Raw genomic sequence first — 22,113 nt, 5'->3', positions numbered from 1 at the left:
TTAATGATTCCTCTTTGTATTTATTTGGGGAACCATGCGATAAGCAATCAACCAACCAATCCAAAGGGGAAGAACCGACAATGTCTAAAGGAACGGGGTTCACTCTTGCTGTTTCACGTTGGAATGTAGAAAACAGAAACCATTGTTGTAGCGAATTTCATATTTTGTATGTTTAATATCTATTGACAGAAAAATTCGTAGATGACCCCTAAATTGACATCAAATATTTGTGGAAGGAACGGGGATTATACAAAAGCAATGTTGATGTTTTAAAACATTTTTTTCATGCCATAAAACTGAAAATCTTTTTTAAGGAATGTTTGTTAGCTATTTTTAGCATGTGTAGTGAACACACTGAAACGCTCTCGTTGTAGCAAACATTTTCTTGCTTATATCATTAAAATAACGAACGAATAATATTTATAACGTATATATAAACGTATAACGACATTAGCTATAATATTTTGTTTCAGACAAAACTTACGTCTTAAAAAGAACAGAGTTCGTTTAGAATGTCGTTGGCGGATCATCAGACAGCGACGTTTTGACGACATTTGATCTTCTCAGTGACGAATATGCCTCAGATGGCCCTCGATCTTCTGTAATTAATTTACGAAATGCAAACACTAAACAATAGTAATAAAAACATTTTGGAAACCAGAGTTTACTTCCTCAACCGTTTCTTGCAAAATATATTTCGATAGACAATTATCAAAAATAATATTAAACCAGTCAGTGCGCATGCTCCACCACCATAGTAAACTGCCAGAAATGATTTTGTAGTGTCGAAAATCAGTCCTGAAATTAAAAAAAAAAAAAAACTTCATTTGTTAAATTGTAAATTATTTTATATTTCGTTTACAAAAATTGATGTTACTCTATCTCATCAAATCTTTAAAATATTAATTGGAAAAAGCCTAATTACTCTTTATTTAAACTGTTTATATCTTCTCTGTTAGTTACAATAAGTGAAAAATAATTTAAATTTAAGCATCAAATTTTAAGTTATATTATTTTTAATCTTCTATACCCCTAGCTAACGTTACAGCTGCTTTCGCTTCGAGATACACCGTTACATAACTTATTTACATATTACTCGATACTCCTACATCTATCTTATAAATGTAAACTGACTTGTAATTTACTTCTCAGAAAAAATATTTTCTAATATTCCTCACTCGTTCAGTATGGAAAACATGATCGCCGTCTAAGGCCATATTTTGTCGGTTCGGTTCTATTCTTAATTTACCAAAATGAATTCAATAATAACATTAATGAACTTACCGAAGAGAGGAGGAGCAGCAAAATATGAAATTCCACTGACGAAACTTAGAATGCTGTAATCTTTTGTCGCGTGATCTAAACCCGATATTTCTGTAGTGAGGATAAGTCGGAGGGATACCGAAAAACCTGCAATGAACAAAGAATGTCTCCGTAATAATCACTCGGTTATACTTGCGTCTATTGAATAAGCTGTAGCGTCGTAATGTGACACTCGTATTAATAGCAACACCATCATCATCATCAACAACAACAACTTTATAAGATATTTAACTTTATTTAGAAACTTCTAGGGCTCCTTCACTCATCCGCACGTTCATGTCCCACGTTCATGTCCTACATTCAACTTTCGACATTAACACCGGGTACGAAAAATATTTCCTAGTTGAGTTTCTGTGAGAACTCACTTTTGGTGAATACAATAAATAAAGAATAATAAAAGCCGATCCCTCAAACCTACCATTTGCGAGTCCAAACAGGCAAATCACAGGAGTGATGTATTCGAACTTGTCACAGTGTGGCACCATCGTCACACAAATTGTGATTATCGACATAGACAAGATGTACATCTTGTTGCTACTAATATGAAACAGGTCGACAAACACTCCGAGTATCACATTACCAATGGTTGTTAATAGTCCTAGAAGTGATATCAAAATCGCAGCTTGCTTTTGGCTCATTCCAAACGTCCAAACACACAGAGGTGGAATATATGTGTACGTTGTCATGGCAACTGAAATATAATAAAGAAACATATGTACACACATACACACGTATATATGCACATAGATAAAAGAAAAACAAAACATTAAAAGTACATACATATATATACGCTAATATCGAACAAAGAGAACGAATGCTCAATACACAAGTATAGTTTAGAAATAAATTTGACTGCTTTGTGCAAGTCTTTGAATGCAAAAACATGCATAACCAAAAAATCCAAGAACCAAGGCTTAGACCTGTTTGGGGGCCACTATTGATCCCGAAGGTTACAGATAATTCTTAGTCTAAGACAACTAAATTCGACCCTTACCTTTATGAAAGGAAATAACATTTAGCATGTTATCAGGGAACTCAATTTTTTTTTACTACTTTCTAGCAAAGGGCTCAGTTTACTGCGTCGAGGACCACGTACGATGCAAAACTCAATAGTTGGCTCTCAGTCGGTTATGACTAGTGTTCCAGCAGATCCGATTCACGGAACAGCCAGTTCGTGGAATTAGTGGCTGGGTGCTCCACAGACACGTGTACCCTTGGGGCTAATGCAGTTTCGCACCTCGCTTTGAAAAATGCATTTTTTTTAAAAAAGGTTTTAGATGTCGGAGATTACGAATATGCAAAAAAAAAAAAAAAAAAAACCCACCACCACTCCCCACTCTGAATCAGGAATTTGTGTCCTATAACCGCTTCCAAGACCACCAAGGAAAGCCTTAATGTCTGTCCTATATTCTACACACTTAATCTCAATGACTTGTTCAGTAAAAAGCACAACCTTCTCTAATTCCCTTCTATTTTTTCAAGTGCTTTTCGCTGCTAATGAAGACCTTGTGACGGCTTCATTTGGTGACGCTGCGTTAATTGCGAAGTGTTTCTTCCCTGTTGATAAAGTCGTTGATTTTACAATAAGCTTTAAAAAATGAAAGTAATTCACCAACTCAAGAAACAAATTCTGAGGTTAGGGGGCTGCCAACACATTGAAACACGCGAACATTAAAGCCTAAAAATACCATATATATATATAAAATCTACGAATTTATCGTGTCTCCATGGCATGAAACTATTAATAGTTCATGTTAAATACTGTGTACATTATATGATATTTATTTCTCACTGGATGGAATACGCTTTTGCTGATTGTACCTTAAACGGAACAGTAAGTTATCTATCTATCTATCTATCTATCTATCTATCTATCTATCTATCTATCTATCTATCTATGTCTATATGTGTTTGTTTTCCTTGTGTGCATTATTGGTAGACTTTCATGTCAGTAATTGCGGAACCTCGAAATACAGATATTTTAATTAGCAATGTTGTAGCTACTCACACACCCAAAAAGTGTAGGACATCGTCAGTAACACAAAATTAATATTTCTAAAACGTTCAGCACCAATTACAGTTGAACATAGTTTCCATGATGGAATTTCTGTCGCCTTTCTGGTTCTTTACAATGGACACATCATTAATGAAGTTATTATCTGCTGCTGCTACTGGAAGACTCTCCTAAAATTAACAGAGGTTATTTCAGATTAATTTTATATATATATATATATATATATATATATATATATATATATATATATATATATATATATATATATATATATATATATTGAATACAATAAGAGTGAAAGGGCTGATAGACAGAAATAGAGTCGCACAAGATTTAGAAAAATGTATACTTACATATAAGAGTCCAAAGTGTACGTACGCCGCTATATATATATATATATATATATATATATATATATATATATATATATATATATATATATATATATATATGTATGTATGTATAAGATACAAAATGAGACAAGAACGCAAAACATCCGGACAGTTAGGTGATACAAAAATGGGACAACAAAACATCAAAATAGACGATACAAAGAAAACATGGACGAGTCATTCGAATTTTTCTTTCCTCAGTCGAGTACCAGATTATCTTCGCAATTTCGGCTGATTATACTCGAGATTGCTCCAATCTGGCCATCTCCAAGAAAAAAAACTAAGCTAAGGGCATTATATTCCTTGGAAGAAAGCAGCGAATGTATACAAAAACGAGGACGGATATGATGTCCGTTTTATGGAAATCTTGGTCCTTGTGTCAGAAACAATTGTCTGAAAATATGAAATAAAAGCATAATCCATTTTAAGATCCAATCTGCTTCATTTAATTTATTTGACTGGCTCCTGTGCCGGTAGCACATAAAAAGCACCCACTACACTCTCGTGTGGTTGGTGTTAGGAAGGGCATCCAGCTGTAGAAACATTGCCAGATCAGATTGGAGCCTGGTGCAGCCACTGGCTTTCCAGACCTCAGTCAAACCGTCCAACCCATGCCAACATGGAAAACAGACGTTAAACGATGATGATGATAATGACGATGTGTATCTAAATCGATGCTTGTATAATATATATATACTCTATGTGACATTTATATAATTAAATGTTTAATTGTAGTGTCTAAATTACTATTTATGTGACCGACAGTTATATATGTAACTCTTTACATTGCCAAGTGTGTGTGTGTGTGTGTGTGTGTGTGTGTGTGTGTGTGTGTGTGTGTGTGTGTGTGTGTGTGCAATTAAGAGACATGTAATTATTCTTTAACTCACCGTATTCTGATTTTCATTAGATATACCCGAAACCCCGTTCAGTTTTACTTTCGTTTTTGCGTTTTCTCCGTATTCAGATTCTGGTATTGCAGACGTAAGTTCCATCGCTAAACTGGGGTTAGTCGAGTCTGATAAAAATTCAAAGTTTTATATTAAACCTTATTTATACATGTAGTTATACATATACCTATCAAAGTGAACATACATGCATGCAAACATACATACACACACTTATTATATCATATATGGTGTTGGCACTCTGTCGCTTACGGCGTCGAGGGTTCAACGGAACAGCCTGCTCGTGAAATTAACGTGCAAGTGGCTGAGCACTCCACAGACACGTGTACCCTTAACGTAGTTCTCGGGGGTATTCAGTGTGACACAGTGTGACAAGGCTGGCCCCTTTGAAATACAGGCACAACTGAAACAGGAAGAAAGAGTGAGAGAAAGTTGTGGTGAAAGAGTACAGCAGGGTTCGCCACCAATCCCCTGCCGGATCCTCGTGGAGCTTTTTAGGTGTTTTCACTCAATAAACACCCATAACGCCCGGTCTGGGAATCGAAACTGCGATCCTATGACTGCGAGTCCGCTGCCCTAACCGCTGGGCCATTGCACCTCCACATATCATATAATAAGCATATAATAAACAAACAGAAGTTCATGTATGAAATTGACCTTTTTCTACTTCAATTATTACATGTTTTTCTTCCTTATAACATACACACATACAGGATAAAGAAAAGTGAACATTAGAAAACAGCAGGACAGGTTTTGATAATTCTTTTATGCTTAATCGTATTGCTCAACCTCAAATTGTTTCTTATCTGCTTCTTTTCATTATATATTAGAGAATATAACGTCAAACATAAATATACTCACCAACATATGCCGTCTCCTTAGCATCTGTGTAGGTAGAGGGCAAAGGTCGGCAAAGCGATCCGTAAACGACGAAATTAAGGAGCAGCCCCGATATAAGAAGCAAGGAACCTCGAAGTCCATAGAATTCTATGAAATGCTCAAGAAACAAGCTCATTACCATTAACCCCACCCCTCCACCACAGTTGATAATTCCGATGGCCAACGCTCGTTTCTTATCAAAATACAGCCCCGTAATGATATGACAGGCGAAAAAAGATATTCCGGTGGATAAACCTGCAAAATTATGGAATTTTTTTGTGTAAGAATTTAGTTTTGTAAGATGATATATCCATCACTTTTGTTTGGAAAGCAACTTTACTAAATAGCACACAGATCTTTATTGTACCTCAAGAGGGTCATTATGCCAATAATAACACACGCACTGACTCTCCTGGGATACAACAAAATAGGTGTCATCTCACGAGTTCACACAAAGAATCTTGCAAACCAAATACAAAAACAAAATTTAATATAAAAAAAATATCACAAGAGAGAAATATTGAACAGTTTATGCATGAACGATCTTGGCAAAAAGACATTTAAAATACAACCAAATAACTTCTGGGAAACTTAGACTGCGAAAACATTGGTTCCTTATGCTAAATAAAAATATAGGTGTCCAATTAATCGTAGAGTAATTTGAAGAATTAATTAGTTTTCTTTTGGTTGTGGATTGTGACTGAGGAAGCTGTGTTGTAAAGGTTGTTCCATAGCTTTATTTAGATTCTGTAAGGGACACAACTGGGGTAACGGCCATGAAACTGGGGATGAAGATGCGAGTGTATACACCAACTGATAAGGCAGTTTCCTGTGGGGTTACTCATTGGAAATGATTTGGGATTATGTGGCATCGGTCCTTTTCTAGGAGGCTATTTCCAGTTATCAATATGTGCTTTGAATTTAAGTCGGTGGGTTGGCAGAATCGTTAGCACGCCGAGCAAAATGCTTAGCAACATTTCGTCTGTGTCTACGTTCTCAGTTCAAATGCTCCCTTGGTCCACTTTGTCTTTCATCATTTCGATGTCGATAAAATAAGTACCAGTTGTGTGCTGGGGTCGATGTAACCGACTTACCCCTATCCTTGCAATTGCTGCCTTGTGCTTAAATTTGAAACCACATTAAATTTATTTTAGGGTGTTATAAGAAATGTAATATCACATAAAATAGTTATTTTAGGAAGTAAGGCGATGTCTTACCTGATATGAAACCATATGTTATTATCATCATATCACTACTGGTAGAAAATGCTCCCAATATAGCCCCTATGCATCCAATAAAGCCGGATAATATCATCGCTGTCCGATGGCTAAAGTAATTCAACAGAACTCTGGCAACTGGAGCTGAAAATAGAAGAATGGTTGATGATTCAGGCAGAAGGCGAGACATTTTGAAGGGAGGCGGAAGAGGAGGAGTCGATGCTGTCGTTCTCTGTATTTGAACGGTCCTTTATTTTATGGAGATTTGAGGGTTGAAAGGTAAAGTTGTCCGCGACGGGATTATAACTGAGAACGCAAACGGCCGGAACGAATTTCTGTAAAACATATTTTCTCACAATTTCGCAACCACGCTACCGTTGGAGTCGAAAATGCAGTACGATAAAGAACAATCAGTAGAGCTAAGAGGGTCAGGTGATGTTGTTTGTTGGATGATTTGGGGTTCAAATCTTATCGATGATTTTCATTAAGTCATGGGTGGTTTGTCTTGAACAAAAACATCGGATGAAATGACAGATTTTTTAAGTGTCTGAAATGACATGCTTAAAAATCGAATTCATTGACAGGTGCAAGATTAACTGTGGGAAAGACGTTTGCTACGCAACAACGTTGTCCAGTGTTTGATTTCACAAGGTGGCACCTTAAGAAAGTGTCTACTATAGTCTTGGTTTGACCAATAAGTTATGAGCCAAATTTGGTAGATAGGAAATGTCCAAAAGTCTCCACTACATATTTGCGCGCACGCGTGTTCCCGGATATATGTTTATACAGGATTAAACAGAAACAAAATAGGTTGAGTGTCCAATTATGCTTCGTAATTGTGCGACATCGATAAAATATACCAGACTGAAATGTGTCGTGGAATCGGTATAATTGAGAAAAAAAAAAAAAACCCCAAAAAACTTGAAGGCGGTGCCGCCAGCATAATAATAAACCAATAGTTGAAATCAGAGAAAGAAAAGATAATATTTCAATGTAAAAGATTAAATCAATGTAAGAGAAAATATTTATTGTTACCTGCAAGCATGCTAAGCCCGGTTATCAGTGCACCGATTAAGGACAGCTTCGAGACTGGGTCATCAAAGATTCTTCTGAGGCCGATAAGGAATATTCCAGTAGAGCTTGTCAGTCCATTTACTGTAAAACAAGTACAAGCTGCAGCAAAGCAGACGATCCACCCCCAACCTCCATCTGGTACCACTGGTCGTTTCTGACAGATTTCTACATCTTCGACATCTGTTTCAGATTTTAATGGTTGGGTGGACATTTCGAGAATGAATTTACTGAAAATATAAAAAAAAACAAAAAACAAAGAATATATATATTTGTGCTTTAATGTTTATCTGAGAGAATATTTACTTAAAAGTAGTAAAACAGATGTCAGTGGACTAAGATTAAACTTTTTTCATTGAGAAGGTGCTTTTGAATGTGGCAACGTGGTTGTTGTGTTTCCGTGTGTGAACAATTGTGGAGAATGTTGCAGTAGCGATGGAAGAAAAAAAGGAGAGGGCACAAAGCAGTTTTAGATTAGTTGTTGTAGTGTGTGTATATATATATATATATATATATATATATATATATACGCATACAAATATATACATGTACTATTATTACTATAATTATTATTATTATTATTATTATTATTGTTCAGTAGTTTTATTTTTATAACGTGCTTTCACTTCACTACCGAGCGCAGCTCTGTGTGCCTTGGGTATGTGCTTATTATTATTATTATTATTATTATTATTATTATTATTATTATTATCTAAATCTCAGGCTTTGTTTGAACTTCTGGAGCCTTGCACGCGTAGCGGCCGTACTACCTGCAGCCTACGGTACCTCGGTATCCGTCTTTTTCAGCTCTCTAATACTTTCCGGATTATTCTGGTCGTGCCAAGGAGGCAAACCTTTTCTAACAGTTCTACTGGGCACTCGATTCCAATTTCCTTTATATTCCTCTTGATGCCTTCTGATACTGTCCCCCAAGGACCCAACAACAATCTTCACCTTCTTCGTTTTCGTACTTAAGACGGTTGTATTTATCTATCTTTTCGCCTTCCTTCTTGACTATTCGTCGGTCAAAGGGGAATGCAACAACAACTATATAACACACGTGGTGCATCTTGTGACCAACACTAGATCCGGTCTGTTATGCTCTAGCACCTGATCCGTTTGGATTGGGAAATCCTAGATTCCTCTTCTTCTTCTTCTTCTTCTTCTTCTTCATTTATTTATTTATTTATTTATTTGTTTGTTTGTTTGTTTATTTATTTGTTAGATGTCTATAGACAAAATTACAACGTCTTCAGCTCAATTTTTCTGTGCAAAATAGTATCAGCTTTTTGCAATTTCTTGCGGAACGGTTTCCTTCTACCAGATAGATTGTCCTCATTACGACTGGTGAGTACCATCTTTTTTTGACTGTATTGGATGTCCACAGGTCCTCCGGAGTTCTTCCGCATTTTGATACGTCTTGTTTGCTATTCCTCAAGTTGTCCAAAAATCCTCTCCTTCACCCATCAAGTTTGGCGTGGTTGCCGGTTTAGCCACCGACGACCCGGTCATGCAACAGCTAGTACTGAATTACTCGTTAGCAGTTGCGTTAGAGCGATCTAATTGTTTATACACACACACGCGCGCAGGCACACACACACACACACACACACACACACACACAGACACACACACACACACACACACACACACACACACACACACACAAACGTTAATTTGAGATTGCGTATAAGACTAATTGTAATGGGATTAATGATCACCACTGTCGAAAGTGGAACACATTGTCTCTGTATATACACATGTATATATATACATACATACATACATACATACATACATACATATATGTGTGTATGTGTGTGTTCGTGCGTATGTAGATATGTGTATGTGTGTGTGTGTGTGTGTGTGTTTATATATATATATATATATATATATATATATATATATATATATATATATATACACATACGTATATGTGTGTGTATATTAAACAAATCTCAAGTGATTAGAACCTGCCTGTTAAACGAACATTCTGTCAACCATCCTCTCTTGTGTTTGAACATTGAGCGGAGAAGAAACAACAGAAGCTGAAATATCGAGACATAGTGAGGTAAAGTAAATATTTTACATAAACTTCTTATGAAGCAAACTCATCGACATGTTTTGAAAAGGTTTTGAAACATTGCATAAAATACAGTTAAAGTAATTACTGTTTGGATCTGATGTTACGTGTGATTATTAACCTTTTCTTCTGGATTATAATGCGAGTTGCCACTATGCGAGTTGCCACTATGCGAGTTGCCACTATGCGAGTTGCCACTATGCGAGTTGCCACTCGCGTATCAGGTTTTATAGCCTATTGAATGATAAAAAATATCTCAGGGCGATAATTTCTAGATCGTTTTTTCGCAAAGGTTTTAGATTAGTTATATCAGAATGTTGGAACATGTGCGAGTGTCTGTGTGTGTGTGTGTATGCATATTTATATATATATATATATGTGCGGAGTGAGAGAGAGAGAGAGGGAGAGAGAGAGATCCATATCCATTTTTCTATACACATATGCATATGCACATATACACACACACACAGATACATACCCATACCTAAAAATTAGCTACATCTATCTATCTATCTATAAACATAATTAAGGGGTCAGCAACAGTTGCTTCACCACATACCGAAGTTCAGAAATAGCAGCTAAAATGCTGAGACAGATAGCATTACTATCTATGTAATGCTATCTGTTGGAGTCTCAACATTTTAGCTGCTATTTCTGAACTTCGGTATGTGGTGAAGCAACCTGTTGCTGATCCCTTAATTTTGTTTATAAATGTATAAGAACTTTTAAATAAGTTCTCCACCGATAATGGTGTTTACATACCGAAGGGCTTGGTATAAATTATTAATTGTTAATTTATTAATAAATTAATAAATTGATAAACCTTTACCCTTTTAATTGTAATAAATATCTATCTATCTATCTATCTATCTATCTATCTATCTATCTATCTATCTGTCTGTCTGTCTGTCTGTCTAGGACGTAATAGATAACTTTAGGCCCATCACTCTGCTCAATGGAGACTTGAAAATGTTGGCCAAGGGTTTTGTAGCATATTAGGAGGTCACAGGAATTCATTCAACGAAAAAAAAAAAATTCCCAATGATTCCGGAATTGGTGGGGGAGTGGCCTCGCCCCACCCCTTTTTTCCGAACGAAAATGTGGGATTTGCAGCATATTAGGAGGTCAGGGTACTTGATTTCACGCAAAAGAAAATCCGATTTTTATTATTTTTTTCCTTAGTGAAAATCGTATGGGTGAAAAGATCAATGGGGTTGAAATTTCCGAGGCTTCAATCTCACCCCATCCCGTTTTTCGGACCCCAAAAGGGTTTTGTAGCACATTAAGAGGTCACAGGAATTCATTCAACGAAAAGAGAAAAAAAATTTTCCAACGATTCCGGGACGGGGGGAGGGTCCCCCTTGACCCTACCCTACTTTTTTCCGAACCAAAATAAGGGATTTGCAGCATATTAGGGGGTCAGGATACTTGATTCCACGCAAAAAATCCGAGTATTTTTTTTTTAGTGAAAATCGTGCGGGTGTTAATCTAAAAATTTACCCTTTGTTTTTCTTTCTCGCCATTGCTAGACAGGGGACTTAACTCATGTTAGCAAACTTACGGATTTCACCGACGTGATAATTGGTAAAAGCTATGGTTGAAAATCGATTTTTACCGCTATCTGCGGGTGCCTCGTGGAAAATAAGTTGAGAAAAACACAGCCATGATCGTGACCAATGTCCTCCTAAAATTGGAGGGACATGCGTGCTAATTTGTGGACGTGCATAAATTACATTCACGTACACACACACACACACACACACACACACACACACACACACACACTATACACACACATCCTGCTTTTATAGATAAATAGATAAATAAGTGATTTAGAATAAATATATTTTAATTATTGTGTGAGAAAGTATATATAATCTGATTATAAGATATAGCGTCTTTCAAAAACATCCTAAATTTGAAGACTATATCACGTGTTTAAGAAAAAAAAAATTTACATTTTTATTTTTGATGAACGCTGTCACTTACTCTCTCTCTCTCCTCACACACACTTTCTCTTTACATTTTTTGTTAGACGCTGTCAAACTCTCTCTCTCTCCCTCACCCACACACATCAACACACAACTTCTCTCTCCCTCACACACACACTCTCACTTCGCTATGGCAAGAAGGGGACTTAACTCATGTTAGCAAACTTCAAAATTGGTAAAAGTTATGGTTGGAAATCGATTTTTACCGCGGGTGCCTCGGGAAAAATAAGTTGACAAAACCCAGCTAGGGTCGTGACGAATGTCCTCCTAAAATTGAAGCGACATGCGTGCTAATTTGTGGAGTACATAAATTATATTCACGTACACACACACACACACACACACACACACACACACACACACACACACACACACACACACACACACACACACACACACACACACACACACACACACATCCTGCCTTTTATAGATATACAGATGTTAAAGTTGCTGTTCCATTATCCAAGGAATGTGCTGTGTAGAAAGGGTAGAGAGGCTTCTTGTCTATGGTATGTAAATTCCGATAGGAGTTCATGTTTTGTAATTAGAAATGGATAGTTTGCAGATATTAATTCCCTATGCTGTTCAGTCAACGGGATCTGGTAGTGTAAATGAACATTTAAGAATATACTGGTAGGGAGAAGTAGATAGAGAGAAGCAAATAGATAAGTATGTTAGAAGTAAGAAAAATGATGTAGGTCAAAAAGGATGAGGGGAGGAAGGAAGAAAGAAAGGGAAAGAGAAAAGGAAAAAGGAATGCTAGAATGGTGGTCATGATGCTGTGAGGGGATGAGAAGAGGAGAGCTATCAGTAGATAAAAGGAATAGGAGGAGGGATAGAGGGAAGAGTTAAGGATGTAAGAAAGGAATATGTGTGAGAAGTGGGTTGTGGAGTGATATTGAAAAGGCACTGAGGGGGAGAGATAGATAAAGAATGTGATACGGAGGGGGTGTTGTAATTATGTAGTAAAACTCAAAAAGCAAGAGAGGAATAATGGAGGCATTTATATGAGGTCAGGGTTTGTTTGTACTGGCCAAAGTGATAATCGGGGCTGATAAATCAGTGAGAGAAACAAATAAAATGCATATTGATATACGCACACGTGCATACGTATATATATAAATGTGTGTGTACTGTTATATAGGCCCTCTTACTCACATGTACACATACATATGTATCTATACATATACACATACAAGTGTATATATATATATATATATATATATATATATATATATATATATATATTATTATTATGATTGACCGTTGACTGAACACTATTCAATTTTTTTTTCTCCGTGTTTTTCTCCTTGTCTCCGTATTCTTTCTGTTGAAGAGCGTAGCTCGAAACGTCAAAGACTTTCCGTATTCCCGAGCGTCATACTAATATATACTTTTGTTATTTACACCACCTGTCCTCGTCTGTTGTTATTATTTGTATATTCTCCCATATATATATATATATATATATATATATATATATATATATATATATATATATATATACATACATAATACATACATACATACATACATATACACACATACATACATATACACACATACATACATATACACACATACATACATACATATATATATATATATATATATATATATATATATATATATATATATATATATATATACATACATAATACATACATACATACATACATACATACATACATACATATGCACACATACATACATACATATATATATATATATATATATATATATATAAATATAATTAAGGGATCAGCAAATATTTGCTTCACCATATACCGAAGTTCAGAAATAGCAGCTAAAAAAGCTGAGAATCCCACAGATAGCATCACTTGTAACTCACAAAGGCAAAAACAAGAAGAAAAAACAATGAAAACTAACCAATTCCGATGTTTAACAGTAGACGCGTTTCTGGATCATGATTGATAATAATCAATTTCCTTCATCAATACTGTATTCCAGTAGTAAATTTGACTATGCTAGCAAACTGTGCAAGCATGGACTAGTAACATTCCACACCGACACAGGTCTGAAAGCATAACCGAATCCACCTCGGTTTAGGGTCGAACTGTTCCTTCATGAAGTCAACGATTTCATCCATTGTCAAGTTGTTGATATCTTTAGGCGGATTTTGTTGGGTAGCCAGATTAGCAAGTTGTTTGTAAACAGTAGCAGTCTGATTGGTCAAGAACACTTGTGCTATGCGTTTTTCAGGTACAGCATTAGCAGCCACAAACGTACGGAATCTTGACCAGTAATCAGGCCATAGTTCTGTCGCTGAATCAAATGCAGCAAATGGTGGAATCGACACTGTTGTTGAAACAGCTGAAAAATAGCCACTAGAATCGCCTTCAACTTGTCGAGCACCAAACAGTTTTAACAGAGCGTCCATATCTCTCTGATGTTGCATTTGCTTGTCCATTTGTTCCCTAAACAATTTAATAAGTTCTACTGTCTGTTTTTCAGCCATTGTTATTACGATGAATAATTTTACGGTAAAGTAAGCATGTATCCTACCGGCGACGCCAATAAACTCTGTTGTATTTCCCTCGGAAGACTCGCAGAGATAACACAACGAGTTATACAAATTTAATTATTACATTTATTATTCAATTACATACAAAGAACGCACTCACCCAATGTTCGTTATGAATAAACAAAAGTCATGTCCGCCATATATATATCAATGACATTTTACTACGACAGTCCCACAAGACAACAACAATGAAACAATGAACTCAGACTAACCACAGTGACACACGGAACGTCAGACGAATTACATATCTAACAGTCCATATAACAGACTGCTTCCTTGATGCTCCCCTCTTGAGGTGGCCAGTGGCGAATAACAATCATTATTTAAGTAACTTCAAATCTGGTTACCCCTAAAACATTAGTAAATTTGATTTCCATTACTATAGCCTAAATATATATATATATATATATATATATATATATATATATATATATATATATATATATATATATATATCTATGGGGTATTTCGGTTATCGCATTTACAGTCTTAAGTCTATGTTCACACTTATTACGGAATTCTCCCTACGATAAATTAAGTAAACAAGGAAAAAAAAATTCATTAGGTTTCTATTCATATCTACTACGGAATTATCCCTCCGAGAAAATAATAAATATAGAAGATTATTATTAATTAATTTAAACAAGTTCAATAAAATTTAATATGTACTCAATGCATGTAGTGTCATTATTGGGCTATCTTAAAAACGCCAAGAGTAAATGATGTTTTAAATGACACATTCTACCAGTATACGAAATTTGAAAGTGTTTAGTTACAAAAAATAATTTTTTCTATGTGCCGGCCAAAAGGAAAAGATCCCCTTCTGGTTTTGATTACTGCATGTATAGAAGGTAAAAATTGTGGAAATAGTTATAGAGACTTACCGATAGCAAATTGCTGATGTTGAGAAAAGCGAAATATGAGAAGATGTACATAGTGAAATAATCACGGGTTGTTGGTTGAAGAATTTGTTGTTATTAAGCTGTCGTTTGCGAGGTGATATTTATTTTTGTATCCTTGCATATTGCAAATATAACGAAGCAGAAGGAAAAAGAATGTGTATATACGACACACTACCATTCGAACTGCCAATTGGTTACCGTTCTTTCCTTTATAACAAATGGAACAGTCCACCTTTAGTCACTTGAGGGGTTGTAGGAATTCTTCCACAACAGTTATCAAATATACAATGACATACCGCAAATAACTGTGGAAAGTACGTGAAACGAGTTGATGGAGAGAGTCACCTAGTTTCAGACAACAATATCCCTGAGACATCTTGGTCTTTCTATCTCTTGGACATTCACATACTTTCTGTCTATCTGTCTGTCTGTCTGTCTGTCTGTCTCTCTCTCTGTGTCTCACACACACACACACATACCTATATATGTGATGGCCGTCCACTCGTGACCGAGGAAGACCATTGCTGACCTTCAGGAACATTGTGCGCTCAAGGACTAACTTATATTTTGCATTTGCAGCTCCGTTGGTGGCTAATGAACCCTCATACGTCGTCTAACGACGGGAGAGTCCATCCCATGTGTGTGTGTGTGTCTGTGTGTATGTGTATGTGTGTATGTATGTACGTGTATGTGTGCACTGGCGAATATGTATGCATATGTGTGTAGAACGCATTGTAGAGGACCACAGCTGTTCGTGGTGGTTCTCTAATTCATAGCCTCACTTGTACAGTCAGCCACTCGTTCCACCTGTGCTGGTGATGATAGTGTTGGCAGTCAAGAGCCTTGAAGATGGCCTGAAAGCAATATACAAGAGGACCGGAAATACAGATCTAAAAAGTTTCAAAACTTCAGCTCTCGTCCCACCAACAAATTACAACCGAAATACAGAGGAACAGGGTGCACTGATATCCCGAAGACAAGCTAAATTCTTGCTTTATTGAAGTTTTCTTCACTTCCATTAAAAATACACAAAGCCTAGAGGCAAGTAACAAAAATTATTCTTAATGCGCCATTAAAGAAAAGTGAAGTTACTTTTGTGAGTGATAAAGAGAGAGTTATCCCACATGTTTCTCCCTCATTGGGCGTCATCAGGGCAGCAATTATATTATTTGACTTCAGCAATCATAAGATTCACAAATATACAAAGCTCTATCGTTTTTCTGTTTACATTCGTTTATAGGCATTGCAGTATAGTAACATACTAACACACACACACACACACACACACACACACACACACAGTGTTTGGTCGTTTGGAATGAACCAAATGTATTTTTGATGTTACGAGAAGCTCTCCCGAAGAAAGAACAGATTGCAGTTTGAATATATTCTTTTTCCCAAAGCACCATGATATATTTCTCTCTGTCTTTGATGCTCGTCGAACCACGACCCATGGATCGCACTGAAGTACTGCTGAGTCATATTCGCACGTGATGACTTTCTGGAGCTTTGGAGTAATTTGCAAAAATTCATATTCTGCTCTTTGATGGCGTCTCTGGTGTTGTTTATGTAAATCAACAGAAGTGGACCCAACGCAGTCCATACAGGACACCACTAATGACTTTTGCTGGTTTTCAGTAAATTCAATCGATCACAATACATTGGATTCTGTTTGCGACGAAACATTTAATCGACCGCAATAACTTTTCACGGCTTCCAATTTGGGATAATTTTCTTACAGCAAAATTCTGTCATAAGTTTTACTGAAATCAAAATAAAAGATATTTACCTTGAAATTCTCTTCCAGAGCATATGAGATAGTATTAAAGTGATGAAGGCGCTATCTTAGGCAGACTCTGTCACCACAAACCATACTAGACGGGATCAAGGAGACGATTTTTGCCAGGAAGGCTGCTTTTGTTTTTATCTCACCGCAGCCACGGAATATGAAATTTTTCATTTCTTTTTTTGCATATATATAAATCCCTTGGGAATTTAGAAGAACTGTTGTTGCTAAGGTACCTGCTTACTTGTATCATTAAAGACCAGGAATTGTCCTCGCTGCAGATTTTGTTTTTTAAAGTACAATTACTTGTAATTCTATTTATTGTTAGTGTTATTAAACTTTATTGAGATAAAATTTCTAAGATAACAGAATTCAATAAACTTCTCTTTAAAAATGTATAAATTTCATCGCAGTCTTAAAAGTGTTCTTTTAAGAAAAGAAACCGTGAAAAGTAAATTTATGGCGCGTTGGCGTTTTTCAATAGCTTCAGGCAACATATAAACAAAAATTCATACATACATATTCATTTACATTTTATATACACGTCTTTCTATCAATCTCTCTCTCTCTCTCTCTCTATATATATATATATATATGCATATATATATATAATAAGCATGCCTCTCTCTGAAAATTCGAGCAGCCTTCATCAATTTTCACTTGACCAATACCTGAGAAATAAGCAGCCAACTCATTTATATACACATCAAACCTTATAGATTTAGAGAACTGGCGCTGTTAATTTGCACACCGTAGGTGTTTAACCCTTTAATTAATATGAATGGCCTGTCAAAAGGGATCTCAATCCATACAACATCAAGGTGTGCTATATACAGATCCCCGTCGCAATATGGTTGATTCAATTCAGCATTTCGGTATCTTGCAAAGATATACTTCATATTCAAAGAATACACTCTATCATAACAAATACCATTCACACACAACAGTATTTGAATAATATTCTTAAGCTCAACATTTACTCACCTTATGATGAATGCATTGTTTTTTTCTGCATTTTTAAATTTCATTTTTACATTAGCCAATGCAACGAAACCCTACCCGGATAACTTTTTCCTATTTTTAGAATTTAAGAAAAACTACGTGAGAATTAAAAAAAAAAAACACAACATAAAATTCTTATTTTAATTCAGTCATCAACAATGAAAAATAATTCAAACATTTTTGAACAAAAGAATATTTATAAGTTTTATTGCATTGCCTGGAAAAAAATGTGTATTACAATGAAAAATGTGAGCGCATGCATGTTAATATTCTCAAGTTATTACACTCAGAAAAGTATAGAACGAGATTTCTACTGTTGAATTTGCCTAATTCGTCACTTCTAAAGGAGACTACTAAGTACTTAAAATTAAAATTCTTCTGTACTTAAAATATTGCAGCCGAGAATAACATTTAAAAAATTAAAATGCATTATATTAGGTAAATTTGTGATAATTTATTTTATTTGCTGTGAGAATCTAAAAAACAAGTAAATCTTTAAAAACATGGTACAAAAATAATCAAAAATAAATTGAAACATCAACCGTTTTAATCATGTCTTTTGAAATATATAATCAAAATAGTCATTTCATTTAGTTGTATTAAGTACAAACAAAAGAATATGAAGTTGTAAAGAATATTGCACGAGATTTTTTTTTAACCTGAATTGAAATCCCATTACAGAAAATACAAACAAAACATTGGTAGCTGTAGCATGGCCGTTGAATGGTTCCAAATCAAACATGTTCTCAGTCAATTCTTCTCCATTAAAAAAATATTTAATCTCTTTACTCTTTTACTTGTTTCAGTCCTTTGACTGCGGCCATGCTAGAGCACCGCCTTTAGTCGAGCAAATCGACCCCAGAACTTATTCTTTGTATGCCTAGTACTTATTCTATCGGTCTCTTTTTGCCGAACCGCTAAGTTACGGGGACGTAAACACATCAGCATCAGTTGTCAAGCAATGTTGGGGGGAGGGACAAACACAGACACACAAACATATACACACACATACATATATACCTATATACGACGGGCTTCGTTCAGTTTCCGTCTACCAAATCCACTCAAGGCTTTGGTCGACCGGAGGCTATAGTAGAAGACACTTGCCCAAAGTGCCACGCAGTGGGACTGAACCCGGAACCATGCGGTTCGTAAGCAAGATACTTACCACACAGCCACTCATCATAATTAAAATTTATTTATTAGCATTAATCCAGTAGAATTTGCCTAATTAGTCTTTGGCTAATTCGTTACTTCACCTAATAATTCGTCACTTTCAATCTTCTCCTGGGGACGACTAATTCGGCGAATTCTACTGTATTTTTTAAAAATCAATTTTATTTTATTTCGTTTTTAAAATACTGCTTTTTCCCAAACTAAACCGATGGGCTTAAATACAGACTTAAATAATTTTGATTAAATAATTTCTTTTCTGAAAACAATAAAAATTACTGGGGCTATACAAGAAAAGGGTTTCTGAATCTAAGCCCGTAGGCTGAAAATCGGATGGGCTTATTTTTGGAAAAACCCAGTCATGTTTTTTTAATTTTTGTTTTAATAAAATATCGTAAATTTTAAAAATGTTATTCTCGGCTGCAATATTTGAAGTACAGTAGAATTTTAATTCTAAGGACATGTTAGTTTCTTTTAGAGGTACTCTGTACTTTTCCAGGTGTAATAACCTAAGAATGTTAACATGCATACGCACGCATATTAACATGCATACGCACGCATATTTCATTGTAATATATTATATGCATATGAGGCTTATCAATCTTATCTGTCTGTCTGCCTGCCTGCCTGTCTTTGTCACTTTGTTAGCCAAGTCAGTCGGTTATCCGTCCATATTAAATGTTTCTATCAGTCAAAACCATGTCAGTTGGGGATCCAGGATTTTTTTGGGTTGTTTCCCAAAGGTTTCGAAAAAAATACTGTATAAGGTGAGAATCGCAATTCTTAACAAATGGACCAATTTTTATGTATTCTAACATTGTTGTAGCGGACCACAGGCATATGAGAGAGTAATGCTGTGAAACTGCTGGTAATAAAGTAACAATGTTATTATATTTGCAACAGTACGGTGAATATTGATTTAGCTATGGAAAGTAGTAGCAAACTCCACTTGTGTATCATAACTTAATAACACGGTCATATCATAATCTAAACACGGAAACCAGGATTATAGTTCAAGCTTGTACTTTCAAAAATTTAAGCCTTCTTAAGCCTTGGTCCCAACATTTTTGGTGTCGTCTCGGCTAGAAAGCGTGTTGCTCGGACAACTAGGACAGCATCCCTGCATCCATCACTGCACTTTCTGCTGCATTGGCAGTTCTGCTGCATTAGCCAGCATTGACTTTTTGTTACGTTTCGTATCGAGCCGTCAGATGTAAAAAAAACCAAAAAAAATAAACAATGAGACCGAAGACAAAAATGGGAAATGAGTATATCTGCCATATTTCAGCTTTAGGTGTTTTCGCTCAATAAACACTCACAACGCCCGGTCTGGGAATCGAAACCGCGATCCTATTACTGCGAGTCCGCTGCTCTAACAACTGGGCCATTGCGCCTTCACTTCTGTAGAAATGACCTTAACAAAATAGGAGGTCATAAATGTGTGACGAAAGATTTCCGGACAATGGACATGAGTTAGAATAAGAACAGTAATAAACGAGTGAAGAACGAATATACAGTGCGTGTGTTTATTTGACGAAAAAAAAAAAAGATGCCCGTCCCGAAATACAACACTATCTGTTTCGACACACGGATTTACATCAGGTATCTTGCAACACAATTTAATAAGCGTAAAAATATTCTTTTCTACTCTAGGCACAAGGCCTGAAATTTTTTGGGAGGGGGCCAGTCGATTAGATCAACTCCAGGATGAGAAGCAAAGTCGACTACGGCGGAATTTGAACTCAGAACGCGAAGACAGACAAAATACCGCCAAGCTTTTCGTCCGGCGTATAAACGTAAAAATATTATAAGCTATGTATAAAAGTTCAAAGGTAGATAACTCAGTATCAGGGGAGGCAACTTAGTTTAACGCCTGTTACATTTCTGTTGAAATACATTTCCTTTGTTAACAGTCATTACAGTATAACTCCTCGCCGTATCGCAGTTCACTTATCGCGTACTCAGTGTATCGTGGTTCACTTATCGCGCACTCAGTGTATCGTGGTTCAATTATCGCGCACTCAGTACATCGCAGATTTTTCTAATGTATGTAAGTTTATATCGCGGAATCATCAGTATATCGCGGGTTTCTGCGGCAGAGAGGTATTTATATTCTCTTAGATTTTAATTATTTCTGTGGGAGGTTTTGGTACGTAACACCCGCGATAGTCGAGGGATTACTGTAGAGTGAAATTTTGATGTGAGGTTTTAATTTAAACCACTTTAACGCTTTTGTTACCATATCGCTCATGAAACTCACAGCCTTTATTTCAACTAGCTTTGAAAATAAAGATATTATTAAAATAACTTCGTGTAAAATGAGGTTTGGAACAATTTAATATGAAATTCAGATGAAAAACGTTTTAATGTAGGTCACTTTATTTTATAGAACCAGGAAACAGTCACAAGCGGTTGAAATGAAAAGGCCATAAAACCACTTCCCAGACTACCTAGAGCTAAAGCCATAACACCATTTCTCAAACTACCTAGATCTGAGGCCGAAACGCCATTTCTCAGACTATGTAGATCTCAGTCCATAACACCGTTTCTCAGACTACCTTGATCCAGAGGCCAAAACATCATTACTCAGACCACCTACATCTGAGGCCGTAACACCATTTCTCACACTGCTTTGATCAGAGGCCGAAACAGTAAGTACCAGGCTTAACATAGAAATAAGTCCTGGCATCGATTCTTTCAGCTGAAAATTCTACAAGGTGTTACTCCAGCTTGACCACAGTCTAATGACTGAAACAAGTAAAAAATAAATCTAAAAATCATTACGGAGTCGGCGAATTTTGAATTGGAGTACATTTCCCAAATA

The 22,113-nt window shown here is 35.9% G+C and overlaps 2 protein-coding genes across 2 annotated transcripts in view; both read right to left on the bottom strand.

The window, feature by feature from the left end:
* The window catches only part of LOC106881225 (ATP-binding cassette sub-family G member 4), an 88,402-nt gene extending 87,703 nt beyond the window's left edge, over window positions 1–699 (bottom strand). The window contains exon 1 of the mRNA XM_089338553.1: window positions 485–699. Coding sequence (XP_089194679.1) covers window positions 485–554 — 70 coding nt within the window. The 5' untranslated portion in view covers window positions 555–699. The remainder of the gene's footprint in view (window positions 1–484) is intronic.
* Window positions 641–15,449, bottom strand: LOC106881221 (monocarboxylate transporter 9). The gene is made up of 9 exons (XM_089337846.1): window positions 15,311–15,449; window positions 7,769–8,034; window positions 6,734–6,877; window positions 5,499–5,771; window positions 4,620–4,747; window positions 3,393–3,507; window positions 1,742–2,014; window positions 1,285–1,410; window positions 641–798 (listed from the first exon to the last, which is right to left on the bottom strand). Exons 2-9 carry the CDS (start codon window positions 8,016–8,018, stop codon window positions 665–667), a joined length of 1,443 nt encoding a protein of 480 aa, XP_089193972.1. The 5' UTR covers window positions 8,019–8,034; window positions 15,311–15,449; the 3' UTR covers window positions 641–664.
* Between the last annotated feature and the right edge of the window lie 6,664 nt (window positions 15,450–22,113).

Source organism: Octopus bimaculoides, chromosome 20, assembly GCF_046866305.1.
Source record: "Octopus bimaculoides isolate indiv1 chromosome 20, ASM4686630v1, whole genome shotgun sequence".
Taxonomy (NCBI): Eukaryota; Metazoa; Mollusca; class Cephalopoda; order Octopoda; family Octopodidae; genus Octopus; species Octopus bimaculoides.
This window is presented reverse-complemented; position numbering and strand designations above follow the sequence as displayed.

Bases quoted from the DNA above. Each gene is read 5' to 3' on its own strand.
- LOC106881221 (XM_089337846.1), bottom strand. From the start codon at position 8,018: ATGTCCACCCAACCATTAAAATCTGAAACAGATGTCGAAGATGTAGAA. The intron at 6,878-7,768 runs GTAACAATAAAT...TTCTATTTTCAG, and splicing joins CGGGCTTAGCATGCTTGCAG to CTCCAGTTGCCAGAGTTCTG. The intron at 3,508-4,619 runs GTGAGTTAAAGA...TGTTAATTTTAG, and splicing joins CTAATGAAAATCAGAATACG to GAGAGTCTTCCAGTAGCAGC.